Raw genomic sequence first — 24,170 nt, forward strand, 5'->3', positions numbered from 1 at the left:
TGGCCCATCCTCCTTTGTGGGTGAGCGCCATCAGAGTGAGGACATCATCACCATCACACGAAAACACACATTTAAAACGCGCGCCACTGAACGTTAAACATTACTTCTACAAAGCGCCTTTTAAATAAGATAACAAGCTATAAAATAACTTACCACAAAATAAACATGCAGTGGTAAAGCATCATTTGCCATGGTTTCAAATAAAGTGAAACATTTTATGGTTGTACACGTGCTCTAAATTAGGGCCGAAACGTTTGCAGGCTCGTAACATTGGGTTGTCTCGATTGGGGCAGGTCGTCGTCATAAATAATTTCGCGAAATAGGGGATAATGATACGGAGTAGCTGAAATACTCGGTGTTATTATGAGCTTAAAGAGTCTTCTAAGCGATCTTGTTGCGAAGGTTACCTCGGGTTCATTCTCTACCTCATTCAATGCGCTTGTTGAAGTGTCCAAGCACTGCCGGAAGGACTCCGCAGCTGTTTGTGAATTCTGCGCTCTCGGAGGAATATCGGCCCTCCTCGGGCTCCTGGAAAAGCCTAAATACTCGGATATATGTCTTAGCATACTCGCCAACTGCTGCTTAGTTGATAAAGCACGCGAAGAGGTACGATTTGACTGCAGTGTCTAGCGGCCTTCCGCTACCGCGGTATCGGTTGCTGATGTTTTTATTTTTGCTTCCTTTTAAGGTCATCAGGCGAGGTGGCTGTCGGAGTATTGGTAAGAACCTCTCATTTCGTTCTCTGTACACAGCGCTAGTGTAAGTCTACTCCAATTCGCGCGATTTTCGTACTGAGGAGTAAGCTTTTCTTCCAGCGAGAATCTTGTCATGCATCGAAAAAGAGAGCGTCCGGAACCGAGCTTGCCGGGGACTCGCCAATGTAGCGATGACGAGTCGAGGGGCCAAAGAGATTCACAGCTGCAAGGCTGTCGAGCACATAGTCACATTCCTCACCTCACCGACGTCATGCGAAAGTCAAGTTACAGCGCTGCGCGCAGTAAGGTAAGTGGGCGGCGGCCATCCAAGCCACGCGCACCTTTAGTTTCGCTTCCGATATTCGTAGCGTGTGTTGGCGTTGCGTCGTGCGATTCGACTCTGTTTAAAATGTCTCGAACGCTTACAGAATCCTCGCCAACACTCCCGAATGCCGCGAGGACTTGGTTACCTGCAAAGCTCCTGCGGCTGTCGTGAAATTCCTGCAGACTGAGGCCCTCCAGAAGCACGCTGTTCAGGCGCTGGCATCGTTGACGCAGTCCTGTAGCTTGGAATGTGCATTGCAGGTAATCAAAATACGCCTATGCAGTTAGCCATTTGACAGCAGTTTTTCCACTTGTCGCGAAATTGTTTCGGCGAAGTGTACCATACGAACAAAGTCGGCATGCCTTGGAAGTTCGCGCACGTCGTACTTAGTTGTGTTGTCACATGGTGCACTTTAGATCGAGATAGAGCCCGATCGTGATCGGTCGCGATTGGTCGGTCGCGATTGGCTCACTCGCGCTTGTTGAGAAAAGAGTCAGTCACCGTCGAGAAATTCGATCCCGATCGGGTCGATTGCGTTCGAAAGTGCAAAGTGCGTATGACACCGATATTGCGATGCGCACGCTGCGTCAAACGCTACAGAATCACCTGAGAAATGCCTCGTTAGACACTTGCCTCATTAGAATTGAGAGTGCACTACAATGACCACATTCAATAGTGAGACAGCAAGAAAAAAAAAACTGACAGAGTACATCTGCAATGGCTGATTGCGTACAAGTAAGAAATTGGGATAGATAGAAAGGTGTGGTTTGCAGCACAATGTTCACACACACCTAAAGTTTTGTTCTATGCCAACATTTCCAGGATGTGGTCTTCAAGACCCCGTTGTGGGACCTGCGGGAACTGCGAGCATACACCAAGCAGCACATGAACAAATTATGGAGGACATGGGTGGAACTGGAATATCGCTTAGATATCATGCTTGCTACAGATGGCACACGCATTTAACTCTGTTAAACGGCTACTAAAACTTTAGGTGTGTGTGAAGATTATAACGCTAGCTGCACCTTTCTATCTGTCCCTATTTCTGACATATATGCGATCAAAGTTGGATCGATCATTTTGAAACACCCTCATTGTGCGATATAGCCCTTTTTTTCTAAACGCATGGCACTAGCTCAAAGATCGCTTGCTTTGCTGTGACCATACACTGGCTGCAGGATTGGTGCGCTGATCTGTGGTGGGCCAATCCTGGAAACAGTGAACTGATGAACTGCAAACTTAGTTGGAGTACTGTGCCCATCCCGTCACGTCTTTCTGTGCGCTTGTGTTCAAAGTTTAGTGCTGGATTTTTTTTAAAAAGGAAAATAAACTGCATGTATGTAGGACCTACCAGGTATGGTGTGTATGAAACCATACAGAATTCCAGGAAAGCAGCATATTCTTTATGAAAGGAATTGTGCTCTTGACAATGTATATATTTTACACTAAAGACATTCAGGTACCGTTCTTCGGTTTCACTTTGAAGGTACGCAGAGAACAGCGTGAGCAGCTAGCTTATCTGTGGAGGCTGTTTGTATGAGAATACATATATACTGCGCAAACAACCATATTTGCACATTGTTGAGTTTTCTAGGACGCAGACAGACAATGACCAAAATCTCGCCAGGAGAACTCGTTAGGAGTCGCATGCGCTGCAAAACACATTTTAATGTTTCTCTATAGGTTTTGTACTAAGCAGCACAACCCTGCAAGTAGTCTTTGCCTATCTCGGATAAATTGCTGCATTCCTACGAAGTGCTGGTCTGCAGTACTCACTTCACCTCACTCACTTGCTCGCTCTCTCTCGCTCATTCACTCAGTGTCCTGCTCAACTGTGTTTCTTTGACCACAACTAATCTACTTCTTTAGCCAAAGCTGGAATGTGGAAATTGAGGATGCTTACTTTCCCCGATCGCCGTACTTCGCTTCTCATTAAACTTGCAGATAACATCGTCTCTTTACTCCAACATTGCCGTCCTTAATTGTACCCGCAGATTAAAGAGGCTGATGGATTCAAGATACTAGAGGAACTTCTGCAAGCATCGGACAGTGCAGTGCTGGAGTCTGCCTTTGCAACTCTTGCCAACCTTTCTGTGGTGGGTGATGTTCGGCCAGACCTTGGTGCTGCTCAGGCTATCTCTGCCCTCATAAAGCAGCTCACCGATTACAATCTGGCAAAACCAAGTGAGGTTCTTGCTTTGTCCTTTCGCTTTTATTTGTGGCACTTTGTTAACTTTTAAGCATAGTTTTTTTTTTCTCATTCTGTTTCTAAGTATGACAGACTTTTGTTTTAATTGCCAAAGCTAAAATAAAATGTGGTAAAGAATGTGGTGCAGGTTAATATATATTTTTTCTACATACTGTACTGGTGAAATTGGCTCTTTGGTGTATGCGAGGGACGAACAGATTGAAAAGATTATGAAATCCAGCTGCTGCAGCAAGTAATTGCAAGTAATTGCTGGATAAATTTCGACAGACGTTTTTAATGATTTCATTGCACAGCATATTGTGAGCAGACACACAAGACGTGTGCTATGGTCTCTAGATATTGCACTTCTTGCAATCCAGACTGTCTGCACAGCCAATAGGGTGTAAGTAGAGCCAAGCGAATGCCACACATGGTGATAACGTAATAATGAAGAGTGCCTTATACAGAAGAGCAAACACATGGTCTAATACTTTGCCAAGTCTTTAGATTATTCCGTAGGACAGTAAGTCTTCCATCTCTTTCTCAGGCCTGTTATTTATGCATGTTTTTATTTTATTCGTTCATTTTTTTTTCAGGTTATGGAACACTTTTTTCGTCCCTGTGTCGCTACAGCCAGGAATCCGTCAACAGGGTCCGTATCCGGGAATCTGGAGGCCTCCCGCTGCTGGTGCAGGCACTGTCGGACCAAAGCAAGAAAGAACTGTGGTCTTGTTGCGTCTGCGCAATCCTTCAGTTTCGTTACGACGAGCCTAGCCTCGCAGTACTTTGGAGCCTGGACCTTGTTCCCACACTTCTGGTATACATCAGAGACTACACCAAAGATCACAAGGAAGATCAGCATTCCGTGGATTCCTCACCAAATGGAATGGAGGACCAAAATACAATGGCAGCATTGGGAGAAGCCAATGGCATTGATGATGGCTGTTTAGAACTAAAGACAGTGGGGGCAGGAGCTTCAGGTGTAAAGGACGAAGACATCGCAAGTAATATTACTGGGAACAAAAGCCATAGTAGTCGCCACGTTGTTCCACAGGTTTCCACTTTGGACATTGGTGACGAATCTGTGGACCAGGAGAACGAGTGTGAAGTGTCAGAAGCCAAGAGTGAAGCCACAGATTACGATGATATTACTGAGCAAGCCCTAAACGAGGAAGTTTCTTCGGAGTTGAGCAAGTATGCCAGTAAGAACACCTTTTGCATTCACAGTCCAAGTTACCGAGAGATTGAGAGCCAGAATTCTGGACCAGACATTGGAGGTTACTGCCCGGACTTGGGCTACCACAGCAACCCCGTGTCGCCCGACCAGGCCAGGCGTCCGGTGTCGCCACTTCCCGGAGCTTGGAGCCCAAGATCTACCGACAGCGGGTTGTGGTCACCGTGTAGCACTCCACGTTGTGACTCGCCGGTGTCGGTAGCGTCGCCCGAGCCTTTCCGTAGCTTCTCTCCCATCTGTTCCGAAAACGACAGCGACTCGGAGCAACCCATTCCCTTTTACGTAAAGAACATGGTGGAGTCGGTCTGTAGGGACACGCCAAAAAAGAAGGAGTTCATCAAGCGAAAGCGCTCCTCGCTGTGCGACGACCAACCCACAAAAGCGTCTGGCCACGCTAGAGGTGCAGAGGACGACTCCCCTCCTAGCCGCGCCAAGCGAAGGCGCCGACGAACCCTGTCGGAATCCGTCACGCCCGCCTACAAGGACCCTCAGGAGATGCTTCTCGATGGAATGTTTAAGATCCTGACGGTGTTTACCCTGCTAGAACTGCCGGAATACAAGTTGGGGGCGACAGGTCTCTTTGACGGTTTGGTGCGTTACTTGTATGACGTCCCGAGTCCCTTGCAAAGGGCCAGCCAGATCATGTCGAAGATAACGTCTGACTTGCACTCTTTTGAGGAGATAGTGTGCAGAGGAGAGGTACTGAAACTGATAGAAAGCATGGTGGCGTGCGGTTTGAAGGGATGCAAGCACTGTCGACAGTTTCGAGACCTCGGCAGGCACTGGTTATCTAATCTCATTCTCGTGGCAGAGTCCGGCTATGGGAGCGGTGTGCTGGCGCACTGTTTGCTGACGCAGGGCAAGGAGATTCAGAACTGGTGCTGTCTCACCATACCTTACATTGTCCGGTGAGTGCTCGCTTGGCAGATTGTTTACAAATTTTGTAAGCATGGGGCCAGTGATCTCCAGTGATCTCATTTTGAGCATTCAATGTTCACCTTTGAGACAAGTTGCTTCTAAGTGTGCTCTAACAAATGAGGTCTCTGCTTCAACTTGTGCTTGTACGTGCATCTTCGCTGCTACAGTAAGTGATGCAGTATAGTGTTGGTAAGGTGGGTCCTTGTTTCACTTTCAGCTAAGTTGATGTCCCAAATAGGAAAACTGTAGCATGCTCTTTGCAAGGTCAATTATGTCTAAAACACAAACATTATCTCGTAAGGCAGCGAGCTGACGTGAATGAAAATTGTTGCAATTAATAAGAAAGCCCGATTTTGTTGTATGTTTGTCACAACTTTCTTTAATATCCCAGAAACTTCTTTAGAGGGACTGAAAAAGATTGATAAAAGTGCACTTGCAATGCCATTCGTTTGAAATGCGAGGTTATGTGCCTTTAAATGCCACGTGTACTTCCACACCTTTCTTTCATAAAAGGTGTTGGCGAGTTGTTCAAAGAGAGTACTAAGTGCTTGGTGCACTGATCAGTGACAACAGTGGCTAGCATTTCGAACCAGCACCTTAGCCCGGTAAAAGCTAACAAGCAACAACAAAAAATCCTGAAATACACTGCCATATCGCAACTTGTGGCAAGGCTGGGCAGGGTGCAGTAGCTCAAGTTCTAGCACTGCGTGCCCAGTCTTTGTAAAATTGAAAAACAGGATTCACTTAGTGCACAGCGCTTCTCCGTAGCACAGTGCTTTGACATATTGGAAGCTTAATACAAGCACCAATTTTGAAGGGGCAGCAAAAGACAATGCAACAGGTCAGGGCTCAGTCAGGCAGCTGTCCCCTCTCTTTCTGAGTGAATGAGTCTAGTGTACTGAATGAAAAGAAACGTTGCACAATGCATCCCTAGCATGAGCGTGAGCAGTGTACTGGGCACACTTTCATATTGAAACTTGCCTTGCACAGACACACAAAAGTGTTAGTTTAAATGCTTGTGGTGTTTTTGCATGCGCACACCTTTCCTGCTTTCTGAAAACATATATACTTTGCTTTTACTCTTGCAGTGACAAGTCCATTCTACGTCAGCTGCTGTTTGATTGCTTAGCGTTGGATGCGCTGCTAGACCTCCTAGAAGAAGGCAAAAATGCAATGGGCAGAACCTTTCGCCAGGCCGTCGACAGTCTCACCGCTTTGTGCACGTCGATATCGGAAAAACGAAGCCCGCTCAGAACCGCTTCGCAAGGCGCGTCCGGTGCGAACGACGCCTGTCGCCTTGAAGCGTTTACGATGGACGTGCAACTGCAAGTCGACGACGGCAGCAAGGTGACTGGCAACAGGCACCGGTTGAGCGAGGCAAACGACTACTTCAGGACGATGCTCGATGGACACTTTGTTGAGAAGGACCAGGAGGTCGTCGCGTTCCGCAGCGCCCACGGGAAGCCGCTGAGTGTCGTGATCCACTTCCTCCACGGTTGCGACTTTCAGACGTGCGCGTTTATGAGCAGCGAGCTGTCGGTCAACGTGCAGCTGGACGTTTTGGGTCTCTGCGACCTCATGTTGCTCCCCAGTTTGCAGAGAGAGATTGAGATCAGGGTGAGGCAGAACCTCAAACTGGAAAGTGCGTGCGATGTGTACGGCCGGGCTCTGGAGCTTGGCATGACTGGCTTTCGCAAGGCTGCACTGTGGTTCGTGTTGACAGAGAAAACGGACTCTGAACGCCAGTGTGAGTGTCTGTGCGAGCTGGTCAGTGGGAAGCATGGAGGACAAGTTTTGGACGACATTGCCAGTTTGGTCCGTCAAAACGTGTACGTTAACGACAGTACCAGTACCACATAATCAGGCCTGTTTAGGTTTTTTTTTCTTGTATATAGACACTGTATATAAAGTTTGTATGCCGCATGCAAAGTAAACATTGAAAGTAAGTTGAAGGAAAACTATTGAGAAGGGTAGAATAGTAGTTTAACAGAATTTCTTGACAAGGTCATCAGCTTGGTTCATTTGAACCTAAACCACGGTGGTTTGAGTGTTGTTGAAATGGGTGCTTATCTGAGTGTGTTAATGGTGTGTACAGCTGCGTCTCCCATGTACAAAGTGGATATTAAAGTGCAGGACGAAGAAAAATGATTGAGCACTTATTTCCAGATTCCAGATAGTATTCACATACCACAGTAGTAATGGCTAGTGAACGATTGTGAACTGCTCACAATTAGGAAAAGGGCAACACGAAAGAAGACACAAAACAGATTGATCTGTTTTGTGTCATCTTTCATGTTATCCTTTTCCTAATTGTGTGCAGTTCACAGACATTTCCTAGAACGCACCAACTAATCCCTCAAGACGCTCTGATTAGTAATGGCTACTTGATAGCAGACACTGCCACTGCCAATAGTAGCTCGAGTACGTGAGTAAGTTGGTGAATAAACTTCCAGAAGTTTGAGTAGTAAATCAGCACTAGCTAAAAGCAAATCATTTGCACTCGCACTCCCTTTTTTTTCTTTGCTACAAAAATGCGGGAATAAGTTACCAGAGCTGTCTATATGCATGCCTTGCTTAAAAAAAAGAAGAAATTTCCACATAATATGGCAATAATGCAGAATCTTCCACGCTATAGGAAAATAAGGACTGAAGTTAACAGTTAACGAAAAACCACCGGAATTTACTAGAATTTAATCCGTATATGAAAGTAAAGAAGAGGTTTAGAATGACAAAGTTGACCTGAGCCGCTGAGAGCTCATGATCTAAGAAGTTAAGGCGTGCACAGACAGACAAAACATAAGAGAACCAGTTATTTCTTTTCTCCTGTGTCCATGTTTGCAGATGTTACATTCTTTCATGTTAAAAAAGTAGGCTTGAGCGAATATTGCTGTATTCGAATTCGCTTCGATTCAAATTAAAATTATTGGAAATTTCGAAGTATTCGAGGTGAGCGAATAGGTGTATATTAGTCCGCATGTAACCCTCCTGTAAAGGTGGTTTCACTGCAGTGGAGGGGTGCTATACCGTGAATACACTTTTCCAGAAAAAATCCGCACTGCCGCGAAGCCCCACTTTAAGGTTACATGAACATATTACCCTCGCATTGATTCATCATTTTTTAAGTTTAAAAGCTTCATTCTACCGAAAGTCAAATCCTGCTACTATTCAATGTTGTTTACACTTCCTTTGAACCGAAAAGAATGACATTTGCACATGCCTTCTTTCAGCTTTCAAAAAATGTTGTGCAGGTTAGTTGGGTCATGACAAATACGCCCATTTTTCTTTATAATATGTGATATATACTATTCGAATTCGCTTCGAAAATAATGACCAAATCACCATTCACTTTGAATTCGCTCCGAATCGAAAACTTACTATTCACACAAGCCTATAAAATAGGCTATACAGTTGAACCCGGATATATCAAATAAGAAAGGAATCACAAAAGTGTTCTTTATATAGATAATTTGATGTACAAGATATTTTACATATTGAAAATATATTCAATGGGTTTTTACAGCTGTTCGATATACACAGTAATTCGTTATATGTGGGCTCGACTGTACCTGGTAGCCAGGACCCTGGCTCAGGGACACAGTTTTGTAGCTAATTCTTTTCATATGATAGTCCTCTTCACACTTCAACAGCGGTCAGAGCAATGCTGTGCCCTTGATTTGGGATCACCAGGCCATAAGCGATAGGCCGTAAGAGTGGCAGAGAACCGAGCTCAGGCATCGCCTCATAATCGCGGTACAGTTTTCACTCAAAAGAGTCTATGTGTGATGCTTTAAGTTTTGCACGTTTAGCAAGTGACCTAGGCAGGCGCAAATTTATGCAGCACGTAGCTGCACTGTGAGAGTGCACATTTGTTTCTCCCAGTAGGGATCTCCCCACCCATGTATCTTGTGTAACAGTACGGCTGTATGGCCACGCAGGGTTACACATTTGTGTGGACACTTGGATATGTGGAGTCGAGCATTGGGTTGCATAAAAGGTGCTGAACATTGTTCAGATAGCCTCACCACTCACTTTGGTGGCAATGGCAGAGCCTTCAATCAACTTCTTGTAGTGCGTGTAAAGATAGCATGCACAGTATTAACGAAATGCGGCCTTGACATGGGGTAGCACATTCCATTCCAATTTTTACAGCCGGGTATAATTTCTGCAATCCTTTAAGTATATATGCTTGATACTAAAAGAGCAAATGCTATTGTTGTTTATTAATTTTCCTCACACATGAAAGAATAGATAGGTTCCTGATGCATATCTATCTATCCACTGTCCCTAGTCGCAGCTGCTGAGGCTTAAAGTTGCTGCTTAGGGAGCATACTATACAGTAACTCTACTGAGGGAGGCTTGGTTCAAGGCGACACTTGTGGCTGCAGTTGTATCCTGTGAGATTTCTGGTTTTAATTGTGTTTGCGACTTCATGACTGAAGAGATTGGATGCCACACTCTCAGAATCCACCAGTAGGCTGACATTTTAGCCCACATGGTAAATTTGTATGCAAGTGTGAAATGGATGAAATAATGTTAGGGCCTAGACTTTCAAAAACTTGCCTTATGCAAGTGCACTTCGCAAATTCGCTAGTGTATCAACTGCTGTATGTTGTTCCTTAACTTGCCATCATAACTGACCCAAGTACTAGCTCCGGCAAATTGCAAATTGCACGTACGTGATGTTTCGGAAATCACAGCCCATTATGCTGCGAGCAATTGAAAGAACACAGACCCAGTAACAAACAAAGGCTTTCTTTGTTAGGCCTCGACATTACAGTCACAACGTGAAGGTGGTAGCAGCTTTTGACAATCGAAAAAAAATAACACAGACACTGTGTACAGTGCTGGCGGCACTAAAAATTGCACACGTCGTTTTGCGCATCATCAAAGACACACACATACACAGACAGACTGTTTGACCCTCATTACAATGCGCAAATATGCAACACAATTTCAACATGACTTAGCAACTCCTACATTTGCGGACGACTTTTACGGTGGAGAAAAGTGCTCATTAGGCCTAGCGCACTCAGGAATATTACTAAAAGCATGTTGCTATTACACGAAGAGAGAAACCCACCCAAGTTCTTGTAGCATCACCCTGCGGTAATATATATATAATATATATATGTATACAGTATGTATAAAAAGACTGATAGAAACCCCAGACTAAAATATTGTGTCATCACCCCGAGTACGTGAGTATAGTGCAATTGCCAAGAAAGTTAACGTGCCTTGCACACGAACGTACGTGCAGCAAGGTTACTACGTGCCGACTGCACCAAAACATAAGACGCGAGTGCGTTGCAGTATACAATTAAAACATCAAACGATGAACGGTAAACGAGTCTCTGGTGCACAAGAAATCTTTGTGACTGCTAGAACAGTCGCAGAAGTCTAAAATGTCCTCCATGTGTAAGTGGCTGCCAAAAAAATCGATCACGTATTCTGTAGGATGCACTTCACGTTGTTTTGTCATGAAAATGGGGCAATTCGTGCCCGACACAGACCACAACCTTTCGAGATGCACACAAACACTTACTCTGAAGGAAAAACTACAAGAAGAAGCTCAATGCTAAAGCAAAAAAAAAAAATATTCAGGTACCAGCCAACAACCCAAAAACGAGAGTAGCGTGTCGTGTAGCTTTTGCCAGTACGTGAGCCTTCAGTGTCATTGATAATTGACTGAGCTACGCTTTCGTTGAGATAGAGACATGAGCAGTATATGTTCCTGGAAGAGTAGAATTCGTTGGCACAGTGTGTTGCTATACTAGATGTATGATACAGTAGAACCACCTGTTGTAGTGAACTGGTCAGAATAAAGTATGTAATGTGTGTACTGTACTGTAAGCTTTATAAATGCAGAGCCGTGCCTAATACCATTTCCCGCTAAGGCCGTCAACAACATATCGTGTGCTTTTCATGTTTAATAAATTGCCTGTCTCAACCTACAAACTTATCCAGCGATGGGACCTAGTTCGCATTAGTATGGAACAGCCAAATTTTGGACTTTGGCCCCATGGTCACTTACAAAAGTACAGATGAAGCTAGAAATAGCCTCATGATAGGGGCGTAGCCAAAATTTTTTTTCGGGGGGTTCTACCATACGTTATGTATGTTTGTGCGTGTGTTTGTATGTGTGTGTATATACACGCAAGCAAAATTGAAAAATTTTCGGGGGGGATTTGACACCCCCCCCCTGGCTATGCCCCTGCCTCATGAAGGCTGCTGCAGTCATTTGTAGTGCATGGTTTTAACAAGATAAACGATTTTCTTATATGCCGTAGAAAGCACCGGAAATCGACCAGGGGATGAAAAATTACCATATCTGAAGTTCCTATTACACGGTTCCTACTGTACCTGCTACATGAGGTCCAAAAATGTGCTTGTTTATCAGTTACCATAATGTGCAAATCTGCGTCACCAACTCGGTACTTCGAGTATACATATAGGCTTTTCTTTTGCCTTGAAACCCTTGCTATTGCAATGCAATTCCTTTCATTTGACACTATAGATTTATTCTGATCGCTGACTGATTGTGAGGCTGGGGTGGCAACAACAAAAGCCAAGTGCCACTTCTGCCCTCGAAATATATTAATGGAGTGAAATTTGAGTACAGCTGTTGAACTATCCTGTCACCGTAACAACAATGGGTGTAGAAGTACTGTTTTCTTTCTTTCTTTCTCAATACAAAGTTGCATAAAAAGTTAAAATTCTTCAATATGTGAAATCACAGTATCAATTCATGGCCCGGGTAGGGCAACGACTCTAAGACAATGCTGTTTCTTTTTTTGCACTTTGTCAGTTGTAAGAGCAGTGCTTCACTCGCATTATCAATGTTATCAGCTGGCTGTGGATGGTGAATGCTAAAATTGACAGAGCGGAAGGAATAGCTGAGTTACAGCAACCCAGGCTTCCCGTTGTTGTGGGTACATTTCTTGCAGCTACAGCATGGTGATGGCGTAGATTTTACTTGCAAGCTCAGTCATATTGCTCACAGCAGAGAGCGACATAGTATATACTTGCTTGTCTCCCGTTCAGCGCGAATGTCCAACTTGCTCGTGATTTCTGCTTTAAGGGTTCTTGTAGCCAAACAAGATGAGAGAAAGATGTTTACAACAAGCTTAGAGCAAGAACAATAAAATTATAATGCATTGCACATGTATATATGGATGGAGGGGGGTAAGGAATTGTCATACAGCACATATAAGAAAAGGGCCACGTTTAAAAATATTAACAGTAAAAACATCACGGAGCGCCAAGCCTGTTAAGAAACATTTAACTAAAAGGCAATGTTGTTTTCTAAGCGTGCCTAAAACATGGGGTCGCCAAGCATATGCCCACTTTATCGCAAATGGCTAGCATTTCGCAAAAAAATGCGTCGGGCAAAGCTTGATCTTGACAATGTACGCAACTGTTCCCCAACAGATAGGCAAGCCTGCTAAAAGTTCTCCCACGCGCAAGTTTCTGTCAAGTTTTGTTAGCCACAGGCTTGCAAAATACGCATTGCGAATAGTAAAAGTAGTAGTAAAAACATTTATTGCCTATATAACGTTTATGGGCAAGTGGGTGGGGTCCTCAGTCCAGGGCTCCACTGGCCTTTGCGGTTCGTGAAGAGTAATTCTTGCAGTCTGTAAACTACGTTCACAGCACGCTGGAACTGTCGGCGAGTCATGTGCTAAAGAAGTCCCAGACGACCTACTAGGACTTGTTAGGACAGCTACACCGACTACATAGACGGCCAAGTCGAAACATCAAATGTGGGCAGAAGCTTCCATTAACGACATAGCCTGTTCCTATTTGTCGTAAGCTAGTTGCGAGGTGCGATTCCCACATAGCCTCAGGAAGGAAGGGCTACTGTACACGTACCTATTAACTAGTTGACAGTAGAAAACATAACAATCATCGCGAAAAAGAAGAGAGGGAGAGAGAGAGAAAAAGAAAGTCAGGCTAAAAACTTAACATTTACCAAAAGAAAATGCATCAAAGTACACAGCCACTTTCTGCAGTCGAGTAACTGCCGCTGCTGCCGCTGCTCCTGAACGCAACAGGCAAAACTGCTGTGGTCGTTGTCGTTGTCTTGTCACGTTAGCACTTTCTTGTGCTCTTGCAATACGTCATTCTAATATGTTGTACACAGCATTCCAACAGCAGGTGTCATTACATAGTACATGTTGAAAGTTCGAATGGAACAGTCAGTTACAAAAACATTGCACCAAATTGAAAATTAAACAGAAGAAATCCATCTGGAAGCGACGCATTGGCCAGTATGCATGTTGCTTTTATGTACTCAGCAAGTTGCAACTTCAATAGATGGCAACTTGAAGCAATCAGGTGTAAACAAAGGCTTGCCTTGTTGCTTCGATTTCGGCGTTTCAGTCTGGCATGAGTGCACACATTGAGACTCGAAACAAAAACGTGCTATAAGGCTACAGGCCTGTGTACACGACAGTGCTGATTATGAGTAGCGTCACAAAACAGCCGTCAGGGCCTGTAAAAACGAGACGAGTTTGGCTTGTCAGCAATGGCTTCGTAGATGCATTTCAATGTGTCACACATAAAAATCACCCATGCATTTGAAGTGTTACAAAGAGTCCGCAACTTTCACTATACAATCATTTTCGCAAACATCTTCGCGCTTAACTAGCAAGTTGAGTAGATAAGCTTTAGGCTCAGTCCAAGCAGAAGTCCTTCACTGCCTTGACGTGTGACAACATAAGAATTCAGTACAAGCTCCGCCCACCACAAAACAGCATTGTACCTGTGTTATAGTCATAGTTGCTTCAAACTATAATTGCCATGAATACTTAAAAATAAAATAAAAGTTAATTGTGGAGTCCAAGATCCCAAGGCAACACAACGGCTATGCGAGATGCCACAGTTGGGATCTCCGAATAATTTTCAACTATCTGAAGTTCGTTGACGTGCAAGAGTGCTTTTGCTTTCCGCACCCATGACCTCATGATCGACAGAAGAATACCAGTCACTGAGACGGCCCTGTGGGTGGACATTGAAAGAAGCCATTCCTGGCCACAACAATGCTGAAGCAAGTGAAAACAAACAAAATTTGTGTTTTTATGAGCCAAAATCGTGTTGATTATGAGGCAGGTCGTAGTAGAGGACTCTGCATTAATTTTGACCACCTGGGGTTCCTTAATGTTCACCAAAACCTAAGTACACGGGTGTTTTTGTCTTTTGCCCCCATGGAAATGTGTCCAATGTGGCTGGGAATTGAACTTGCACCTTCAGGCTTAGTAGTGGTACACATCGGCAGTTGAGCCAGCAAAGCAGGTACCTGAAGGAAGGTAGCATAACTAGTTGGAACATTTGCATGAATTCTCATTTTAGAGTTGGAACACTGGCCTGTTTTTACACTGCATCCTTAGCTTGTCATCGACTATAATGTTCAGTAGCAGCGGCGGCGCCAACCGCGTGCGGGTGGTGGGATTGTGGGAACCCCTTCAGCCGAAGAGCTTCTCAAAGCAGGCGTGGCAGTAGGGCTTGTCGTTCTGCTCCTTGAAAGTGCCCTTGTTCAGCTGGCCGAGGCAGAAGGCACAGACGAAGTGCTCGGGGTGGTACTTGCGGAACATGGCCGTGATGCAGCGGCCCGTGATGGGCTTGTGGCAGCCCGCGCAGAGCGAGCCCCGCTTGGCGTGGTAGTGAGTCTCGCAGAAGGGCTGCCCCTCATGGTCGTAGAAGCTGCCGCCGTTGAACGGTTGCCTGCAGTCCTGCATGCGGCCACAGAGAGAACCACGACGGCACTTAAGTGTACTCAAAGGAAAAACGTATAGCTGGTGAGTATTGTGCTACTGTGGCGCAGCCCACTTTGCTCAAGTCATCCTCCAAGGGAGTACATAACGACGTGATAGCTGCTGTGGCTAACAACAGTACGTTCTGCGAGCAATTGCACACCCACTGTACCTAGCATCATTTATTATTAATAATAATTGTTGGGGTTTACCGTCCAAAAACCAGGATATGATAATGGGAGATGCCGTAGTGGAGGGCTCCGGAAATTTTGACCACCTGGGTATCTTGAACGTGCAGCTAAATCTAAGTACACGGGCCTCTAGCATTTTCGCCTCCATCGAAAATGCGGCTGCCACGGCCGGGATTCGATCCCGCGACCTGTGGGTCAGCACTTGAGCACCTCTTGACCACCGCGGTGGGTTAGCATAATTTATTAGCCATTTCTATAACTGATGTATATTTCATGGGTGACTGCATCTTCTTTGAAGTTACAGTGTTTTATTATTGTTATTGATGTCGTTGTTACGTTGCATACAATTTGTATTGTTGAACTGTTTGCGTTCTCCTTCTTTTCACCCCCTGCTTCTCCATATGGCCCCCTAACCCATACTCTAACCAGAGCCTGTAAGGTACGTTAAATAAATAAATAAACAAATAAGAATCAGATGCCTCAAAGCTATCAAGGGTGTATTAAACTAAGCTGCTAAAGCTTGATCACAAGCATGGCCTGCTCGTAAATCCTTAATGACTGTTACACACAAGAGAGCAATGAAGCATTTGTTTATGTAGCTATAGCAATCACATTCTGCTAATGTGAGAGAGCTTTTCTTAGTGCAGAACTAACTGACAGTATTGCTCACTGCAACAAGCTGTAACGGGCTGTCAGTCCTGACCCCTATATCTATGGGTACGTTGCAAAGAAAGAACTTCACTCTATGCATGAGACAGCAAATGAAGGCTCGACAGGTGTCAGCCATTGTCACAGATGTCTAATTGACCAAGTCTTCGAAAATTTTTAGTTCATGTCTTTTTTTTTTTTGTGTTATATAAAAGGCCAAGTCCTTAAGAGCCTAGAAAATGTACTGGTAAGCATGAGTGCGCCCTGATAAATTAATCACAACATGTTTTTAAAAGCTAGTTTCCGTTCCTACTGCGCCTTGGTGTCACAACACAGTATGAGCTTTTAATCATGTGCTCACGCAAGATATCATGACTTTTCCACAACCGATTCTCTCTGTTGCTTCGTTGGTGATGCACAAGTGGCTATTTTGTATGTTCTGGTACATGACATCATTGCAACTAGCCATACTGGTGTGTGAAGTTGCGAAAATTGATACTGTAACTTCACGTCATGCTAGTGTCAATGTCAGTAGGTGTGCCGTGCAAAAATTGACTTCAATGTTAAAATAAAATATTCTATCAGCATTTCCTGATTGTTCAAGGGGTCATGAACCACTTTTCCAAGTAATGATGTAATGACCTCAGTATCGGAGTTTACTGCCTCCCGAATCGATTGCCGCAAAAATTTCTCGAATCCGTCAAGAATCAGCGGAGTTACGGGGGTTTGGCGCACGCTCCGAGCGCTTTCTCTCTTTTCTCGTGTTGACGAGCGCACTGGAAGCTAGACAGGCAGGGGTGGCATGGGGGAAAGAAGTTACGTCAGCGCGCGTCATGAAACGCGATCGCTCTCCGCTGTGATTCGCTCGCGTGAGTGCGGCTACCGTGTACTGAGGAGTGCGGCGCCGGCAAGTGGCGGCACCCCGCGGCAAGAAGCGCATCTGATCCGAACACCGCTCTCGATTTACGCCGGCTATCGGCCAATAAGCATGCTATGTCTCTTGCGACGTAAACTGCCAGACGCCCCGCCCCGCCCACCGACGAGAGTGAGAACCGGCCTCTGTTTGAAAAGAGGGCGCCTGGGGAAACGGCAACTTCGCGCTCCGCTTGTGGCCTTTACGCGGCGCGCACGACTGTAGTATTTGGCAGAGCAGTTCATAGCCGTGTCAGCTTTCCGCAGGATGTGTTTTTTCAACACGCCCAAGGGGTGCTTCATGACCCCTTTCAGAGCTGTCTCTGTATACAAGAGACTTCTAGGCGGAGTAAAGTCAGCTTCGAAAAGTGGTGTCAGTACACCTTTAAAGCATGGCACTCGACTCGATGTTGAAAAGATGCGTCGACAGCTCGAATGAAATTAAACTTAAAAACGATGCACTGACTGCAAAGGTCTGCAAAACTTGAATGCTGTTCTAACTGCCTAAGACACTAGCTGAACAGTTGCATTGAGTTATGAATGCCACAAGCTGTACTTACGCGGCAGACGAAGCATTCGGGATGCCACTGGCCATTCAGGGCCGAGATGTAGTTCTCAGTGATTGGCCTGTTGCAGCCACCGCACTTGGGCGCAAACAGCTCGAAGTAGTCGTCGCGGCAGTAAGGCTTGCCGTCCTTCTCGTGGAATCCTCCCTCGCCAAACTGTGTCCCGCAGTGGGCGCAGAAAAAGTGCTCCGGGTGCCATGTCTTGTCCAGGGCGGTCACACATTTCTGTGCAATGATGAAAAAAAATAAATAAGGGCAATGCATGACGTTTCGTGAATGTTTTGTTTCGTCAAACTGCGCTACAAGTAGGTGGAAGTGTGAAGACCTGCACTGATCAGTTGGGTTTAAGATGCTCTGTGGGTATGCCTGTACGCACAGGGGTACCCAGCCCGTTACAACAACCACACAATGGCTGGCAATGTATGTTGCAGTGTAGTTAAAACAGCAATATTTATACACTCCAGCCCAAGTTTGCAGTAAAGGTTGCACACATTAGACAAAATATGAATGACACAGAACAGGATATATATGTACAGTCGCAGCCAATATGACTTGCAACATGGTGCCCTTATTCAAAGCGTTGCCAACACTGCACATAGAAAAAACAATCAGTGATGTAAACACTCTTTTGACTACTGGTATTTCCAAAACCAATCTTACATTTACCAGTATTACAGTATGGTCTTGATACCCGCTCCACCATGGCCGCCGTGTTGCAACTCACGATGAGTACCACTCTACATTTCAGGAAGGAAATGTTTCCGAAACTTGCTAGATTTTGTACTTGGCTCTTTCCGAATGCATTGTCTTTCTTCATGATTGATACAGAATTGAGTATTTATGCGAAGTGCCACCCTAAACATGCGAGACATCACGGTAAGCTAGCTGAGAAAAACAGTCTCTTTTGTTTCTACAACATTTGTGACTTGGCTTAGGTCCGCATTTAATGTTCTTTTTTATGTCAGCTATCAGGTCACACAAACTGGTCTAGAAAACTCGGCATGCCAATAAATAATGTTTACAAAAAGAATTCAGCCAAACAGTTCTTCGCTACTGCGTTATCATTAAACAAAGCATGGCTCAACATGAAACTGCACTCACATCCAGTATGGGACCATTGCAGTAGGCACATCGCGGGGAGAAGATATTGTGGTAGTCTGTCTCGCAGTAGGGCTCATTGTCCCGCTCGAAGAAGTTCTTGGTGCCCAGCTCCTGGTTGCAGTGAGCGCACACGAAGTGCTCGGGGTGCCATGTGCGACCAAGGGCAGTGACCACCTGTACGGGAAAAACAAATTGCAAACTCGCAGTGTGTGCGTTCACCGACAGTTGCAAATGGAAATGCATGACGCAATTTCAACAATGCAAACGTGTGGTGCACGAATGAAATCTTGAACCTTCCATTACATAAAGGGTTTATAACGTAGCCAAATGGGATTGTTCATATCTTTTGAAATTGAGAAATTAACATTCCTAAATTGTGTAGTGGCCCTAGTGGAATGCTGTAGCGGATGCTTCCAAACAAATTTTTACCAGTGGGTTTTCTTTAATGTGTCACCAAAGCATGGTATGCGGTCATTTTTTCATTAACACTGAGAAAGCATGACTGTGAAATTAGGTTGAATACGGCATCTCAACGTGTCGCCACAATTGGTGCCATTTTCACTTGCATCTTCCAAGATATGCATTTTCCAAGCATAGCATATGCTTGCATCTTCCAAGCATATACTATGGAAGATATGCATCTTCCATAGCATATTGGAAGATGCTATGCATCTTCCAAGCATAACATCTTCCAATATGCTATGCTTGGAAGATGCGGATAATTGGAGATGCTGCAGTGTTAAAGATTTTTTTTTTTTTACAGCTAAGATGCTTTCCTTTTTGAGAAATCTGCATGGATATCCTTGTGGCTTCGTGCTACAAGCAGGTGGTTGTCAAATAACCCTTTTATAACCCTTCCGCCACATTGCAAGATTCCGCAGAATTCACAATATTCGTGTTAAAGATGCTGTTGCTTCGTTGAAACGACTCAAGTGACATTAAAAGGACTTTTTGAAGGCCTAGTTGGTGCATAATGATAAAAAGTTACTGGGCACAACGAAAGACGCAACACACAAGGAAGATACACAAGCGATGAGTGCATGTATTTTTCTTTGTGTGTTGCGTCTTTTCAGGCGCTCAGTAACTTCTTATCAATTGACATCCCTTGCTCAGGCGACATTCCTCGCTCAACGACATTTCACCAACATTCTGGCATATTACTTGGTAATCTGGCATGTTTCTTTTATCAAGTAACATTCCTAGCTTAGGCGACATTCCTCACTCAACGACATTTCACCAACATTCTGGCACGCTTCTTTTAACAAGTGGCATTCCTCGCTCAACGACACTTCACCAACATTATAGCATGTTTCTAAACTGATGTATCTGCGCAACGTTAGAGTGCTTGGTGTAGAGTAACAGCTAGCGAGCTGCGATACCGCGCACGTACCTGGCCGACGATGGGCTTGGAGCACGCGGAGCAGTGTCCCTTGGCCGTCGTGGTGACCCCTTGTTTGGTCAGGTCCGACTGAAGGGTGCCTAACATGGAATCCAGCTTATTGCCGGGTGGCTGGTTGGGCCGGTTCAGCCGGTGGGGCTTGGCGTACGCTGGGTCGCTCACGGGTGTCGGAGAGCCGTGCAGCTGCTGACGCTGCTGGGACTGGATGGGTGACTGAGCCTGTGGCCCGTTCAGCTGTCATTGGAAAAAAAAAAAACAAAGTAAGCTAATGCAAAGCTGTAATCATGGCTGCTGTAGTTTAACAGGTGGCTATGTCAGGCGGCTCGAAATTGAAATCTATTTTTACAGCTATGCGACACTACAGAGGAATGAACGGCCTGCATAACAATGTACAGGGTCGTCCACCTCTAAGGTGACCACCTCGTTAGTATTCAAGACCTCATAGAAGGTGGTGCTTATCACACAAACCTGAAAATAATAATGTGCTTATCGACACCATGATTAGACGTCATATAACGGACACTTTCCCTGTGAAGTAGAAAAAACTATCAAGTTTTACCACCTTAAATACTAATCAGATTTTCACCTTAGATTTGGTCGACCCGGTACATTTACATGTTTAGCATGGCAGTATGCGAAGCATCATGTGCGTAGTACTGAATGGGGCCCTGCGACAATTTTCCAAGTAAACTTCAAAGGACATCACGATTGGAGACTACTGCATCATGAATCAATTGCTGCAAAAATTTTTCGAATCCTGTCAAGCACGAGTGGAGTTTTTTGTTCCTTCAATCAATCAAGGCTTTGGAATAACAAGTTTTTCAACTTAGTGTGACTTCTACTCAACTTCTTTTCCCATAATGCTGCTAAACTACCACTCCACTAGAATGCAACACAATCAACCAGAAAATGCATATTGAACAGAATCCTCAGTGCAGCCTATTCAGTGAACATACTGTTGCTCAGTGAATAGAAATCATGCAGATTAGGTTTTCATTGCACAATGAATTGCATTACAACTCTATCCTTTTTGGTTCACTGTGCAAGTTAAGCCCACTGCATGGATCACTTTTAGAAACTGCACTTTGGGAACACTGTCCTGAAGGCTCTGGAATATCACATATTCTTTAATATGCACTCAACTCTAGGTAGAAATGTGTTCTTTCATTTTCCCTAGAGTGTGGCTTGTGTGAAAAGTGCTGAACATGCAAACTTCCGCTCAATGGCAGCGTTCCACAGCTCCAGCAGAGAACAGAACACCAGGAACACATAGCTTCCATTACAGTTGAACTGCCAGGTTTTGGGCCTAAGATTTTAAACAAATTTCTGTATGCTTAACTGTTTCCCATAATTTGTTTTAATGATTCGCACAAGCTGCTTGCACACTATTTTATGCTGGCAATCTGGCTCTGACCAAGTACTACTGATGTAAAGGCAGTAACATCCTATGACAGAACTAAATGTAAGATGGCTTACAAAAGTAAAGTTTGCACCTAGATTGCTAAGTAGAGTCAGCTGCACCCATCAATAAACAGGTGCAGAATGTAATTTTTAAAAGAGAAGCTTATTGGATGCCAATTCTACTTTTACAGGGTTGAACAAAACTTCCACAGTGCCCTCTCAGCTTGAACCAGTTCTCTCATCATCAAAGAAAGCTTTATTTGTAGGGTGCAACGTCTCGAAAGAGCACAGTGTTTCATGAGAGATGGCATAGCAGAGGGCCCTGGACTGATTATGACCACCTGTTCATTTGTAGCGTACATCCAGGACTTTTTACGTTCACTGCCTATCAGAATAAGGCCACCACAAGCTGGGAATCGAATCCACGACTTCGTACTCCGGAAAAGAACACCATATCCACTGCACCACTGTGAATGGTATTGTAAAGCCCAGCCACATGTAATCCTGACTTAAGCAATGCAATTAAAGCTCCACTGCATTAAGAAATAAACGCGGACATTAAATGAAACATGCAGGAAGGCATCCTAAAGAAAAAAAAAGATAATAAAGTAGGCCCCGGGCCCGCTGATGTGTTTGTCTCACCAGAAACTGAGTGCAGTAGAAGTACACACTGTGAGAAACTAAGAGGCTGCATTCCTGATTGGTCAATACTTTCACACTTTTACGTGTCGCAACATCCAGTTCAATGCCTCACTCAAGCCTGTCTGTGCACTTGCAAATAATGCAATACAAAACCAACAGCGATGCAATGTGTGCCATTCCTTTCAAGTTCACCGTCCAAATAATCAAAGTGCATTGAATTTTCCATTCCATAAGTAATACATTTATGACGTGGAGCCCAAGCTCCTGCTGTGAAATGCGTAAGCAGTACAAAAAGAATGTAAAACTTTGAACAACTAAACTCAGACATGCTGATATTTGTTATGAGGTACTATAGTATCTCAATACACTTGACTTCTTAAAGGGACACTAAAGGCAAATAACAATTTATGTCATAGTGAAAGGTCAATGTGTGAGAACGTCTAAAACATCAATAGTATCAACAGCAGTGCTCTAGTAATCAAGAAATTAAGGTAAATGTAGGACACGATGAGCGCCACGAGTGGGACATTTTGGAAATGATCCCGATGACGTCTGAGAGTCCCGAGTACAATTACTACTACTAATCAAACTAGTTGCAATGAAAAAAGAACATTTCATGCATCACAAGACGTAATAAAACGCTGCTTGTCCATTTCTGTTTGATTCATGGAAAAAATAACCTCTTGGCGCTATCATGAGGAACAGCGCGAGTGGTACAAAAGTTCCGTTTCCACCAAGATGCGCGTCTCAGTGGTAGTTTCTGTATCGCGTACACCTGCTTGTGCTTGGCTCTCGCTATTTTCGCCCTGTCGATACTCTACTTCTGCTGCTGCTGGCCAAGCTGAGCTCCGTTACAGTGCACTATAGAGTTTCGGAGTGGCCCGTGGCTGCGTCTTGGCAAGGTTGATGGCCGCTGTTGTGCAAGAAACCGTAGGGCAACGTTGGGCACGGCAACTGCTACGTCAGAAGGTCCGTTCAGGCGGGTGATTTGAAGTGCGCTAACGCCGTGCAGATCACTAAAACGTGATTTTCTTTCAAAATAAGCATTTCCTTGGCACGAAACAAGTACTACGAGGTTTCTGCAACGCTATTGCAACAATCAACGTCGACTTAATATTTGCCTTTAGTGTCCCTTTAACGCATACTGTGTGCTATGCTGTTAGTGCCTTTGCTACCTCTCGCAAAGAAAGAAAAGGCCCCTCCACTTTCCAGAAGTTGTGCTGCACACACTCTCTTAGCATTTTTACTACAATGTAGGATTGACATAGAGTTGTTTAATAGTTAATCTAAACACAGCAACAATATACACACAAGTTCGGCTCACTGTTACTGCCCAAGAAAGCATCTAGAAAGCGAAAGCTTTAGAAATCAACTCATCCAGCAGAACCAAGCTCAAAAGCCTTCGCACACTTGCCTGTACCCTGTGAACTTGGTAAAAACGCTGCACATAGGTCAAGCCTCTCTGAAACTCACTCCCATTTTCTGAGCATGCAGCTGTATTACACCAGCTGTATTATGAGACACAAAGACACATCCAGTGAGGAATCCACAACACACCCGAGGAGGGAGCGAACGATGCCTTAATTTCTTCCAACAGCCAAGGAGTTGCGACGAGTGAACAAGCACCACCGCACTCTAGGCACAAACACACACACACAGATGAAGGCAACACGGCCCGTTCCTTCCAGAGCCCGGTGCAGGAGTGGACAGTTAGCTCTTATGATGCCAGCAGATGCGAGAGGTGGGTAGCGCCTCTCCCTCCCACATACTAGGCCGCGCTGCCAAAACGACGGCGAAGTAATAAAAGCAGCGCGGCACGCTACGATGATGATACGTCCAGTGGAGGGGGAGGGAAAAGCAGAGTGTGCGCAGGCACTCCATTGGAAAGGAGGAGATGGGAGAAGGACTCAAAAAGGAGTGGGTAAGAGGAGGTCAGAAACAGGTGATGTCAGACGATGACATCAACCCAATGAGTAAAGTATGCTGCCCACTGCCTCGGGAGAGTGCGGAAAGAAAACAAGCAAAAGATTTTTTTTTCAGGCCGGGGGCAAGGACAGACCACCACCGCCAATGTGGGGCACTCCCCTTTGGTTCGCGCGCGCTCCTTTCACCCCCGAAGGCCAGCTAATAAACAATTATAAATAAGGGAGTAAAAAAAGAAAAAGAAGCAGGGGAGGGGGGTATGACAGGCAAAGAACAAG

At 44.8% G+C, this 24,170-nt stretch overlaps 2 protein-coding genes across 10 annotated transcripts in view; one reads left to right on the top strand and one right to left on the bottom strand.

Annotated features, from left to right (window-relative positions):
* Positions 1-262: 262 nt before the first annotated feature.
* LOC119390207 (armadillo repeat-containing protein 5) lies at positions 263-8,030 on the top strand. Its single transcript, XM_037657771.2, has 7 exons — positions 263-606; positions 689-719; positions 816-1,002; positions 1,124-1,280; positions 3,015-3,204; positions 3,805-5,350; positions 6,449-8,030. Exons 1-7 carry the CDS (start codon positions 364-366, stop codon positions 7,218-7,220), a joined length of 3,126 nt encoding a protein of 1,041 aa, XP_037513699.1. The 5' UTR covers positions 263-363; the 3' UTR covers positions 7,221-8,030.
* A 2,066-nt stretch (positions 8,031-10,096) lies between these two features.
* The window catches only part of LOC119390208 (paxillin), an 86,455-nt gene continuing 72,381 nt past the window's right edge, over positions 10,097-24,170 (bottom strand). For all 9 annotated transcript variants that reach the window (XM_037657774.2, XM_049414695.1, XM_037657772.2 and 6 more), the window contains exons 6-9: positions 19,918-20,160; positions 18,528-18,701; positions 17,421-17,651; positions 10,097-15,088 (exon numbers count right to left, since the gene is read on the bottom strand). In XM_037657774.2, the coding sequence (XP_037513702.1) occupies positions 14,822-15,088; positions 17,421-17,651; positions 18,528-18,701; positions 19,918-20,160 (915 nt within the window). In that variant the 3' untranslated portion in view covers positions 10,097-14,821. The remainder of the gene's footprint in view (positions 15,089-17,420; positions 17,652-18,527; positions 18,702-19,917; positions 20,161-24,170) is intronic.

This window comes from Rhipicephalus sanguineus, chromosome 4 (assembly GCF_013339695.2).
Source record: "Rhipicephalus sanguineus isolate Rsan-2018 chromosome 4, BIME_Rsan_1.4, whole genome shotgun sequence".
NCBI lineage: Eukaryota > Metazoa > Arthropoda > Arachnida > Ixodida > Ixodidae > Rhipicephalus > Rhipicephalus sanguineus.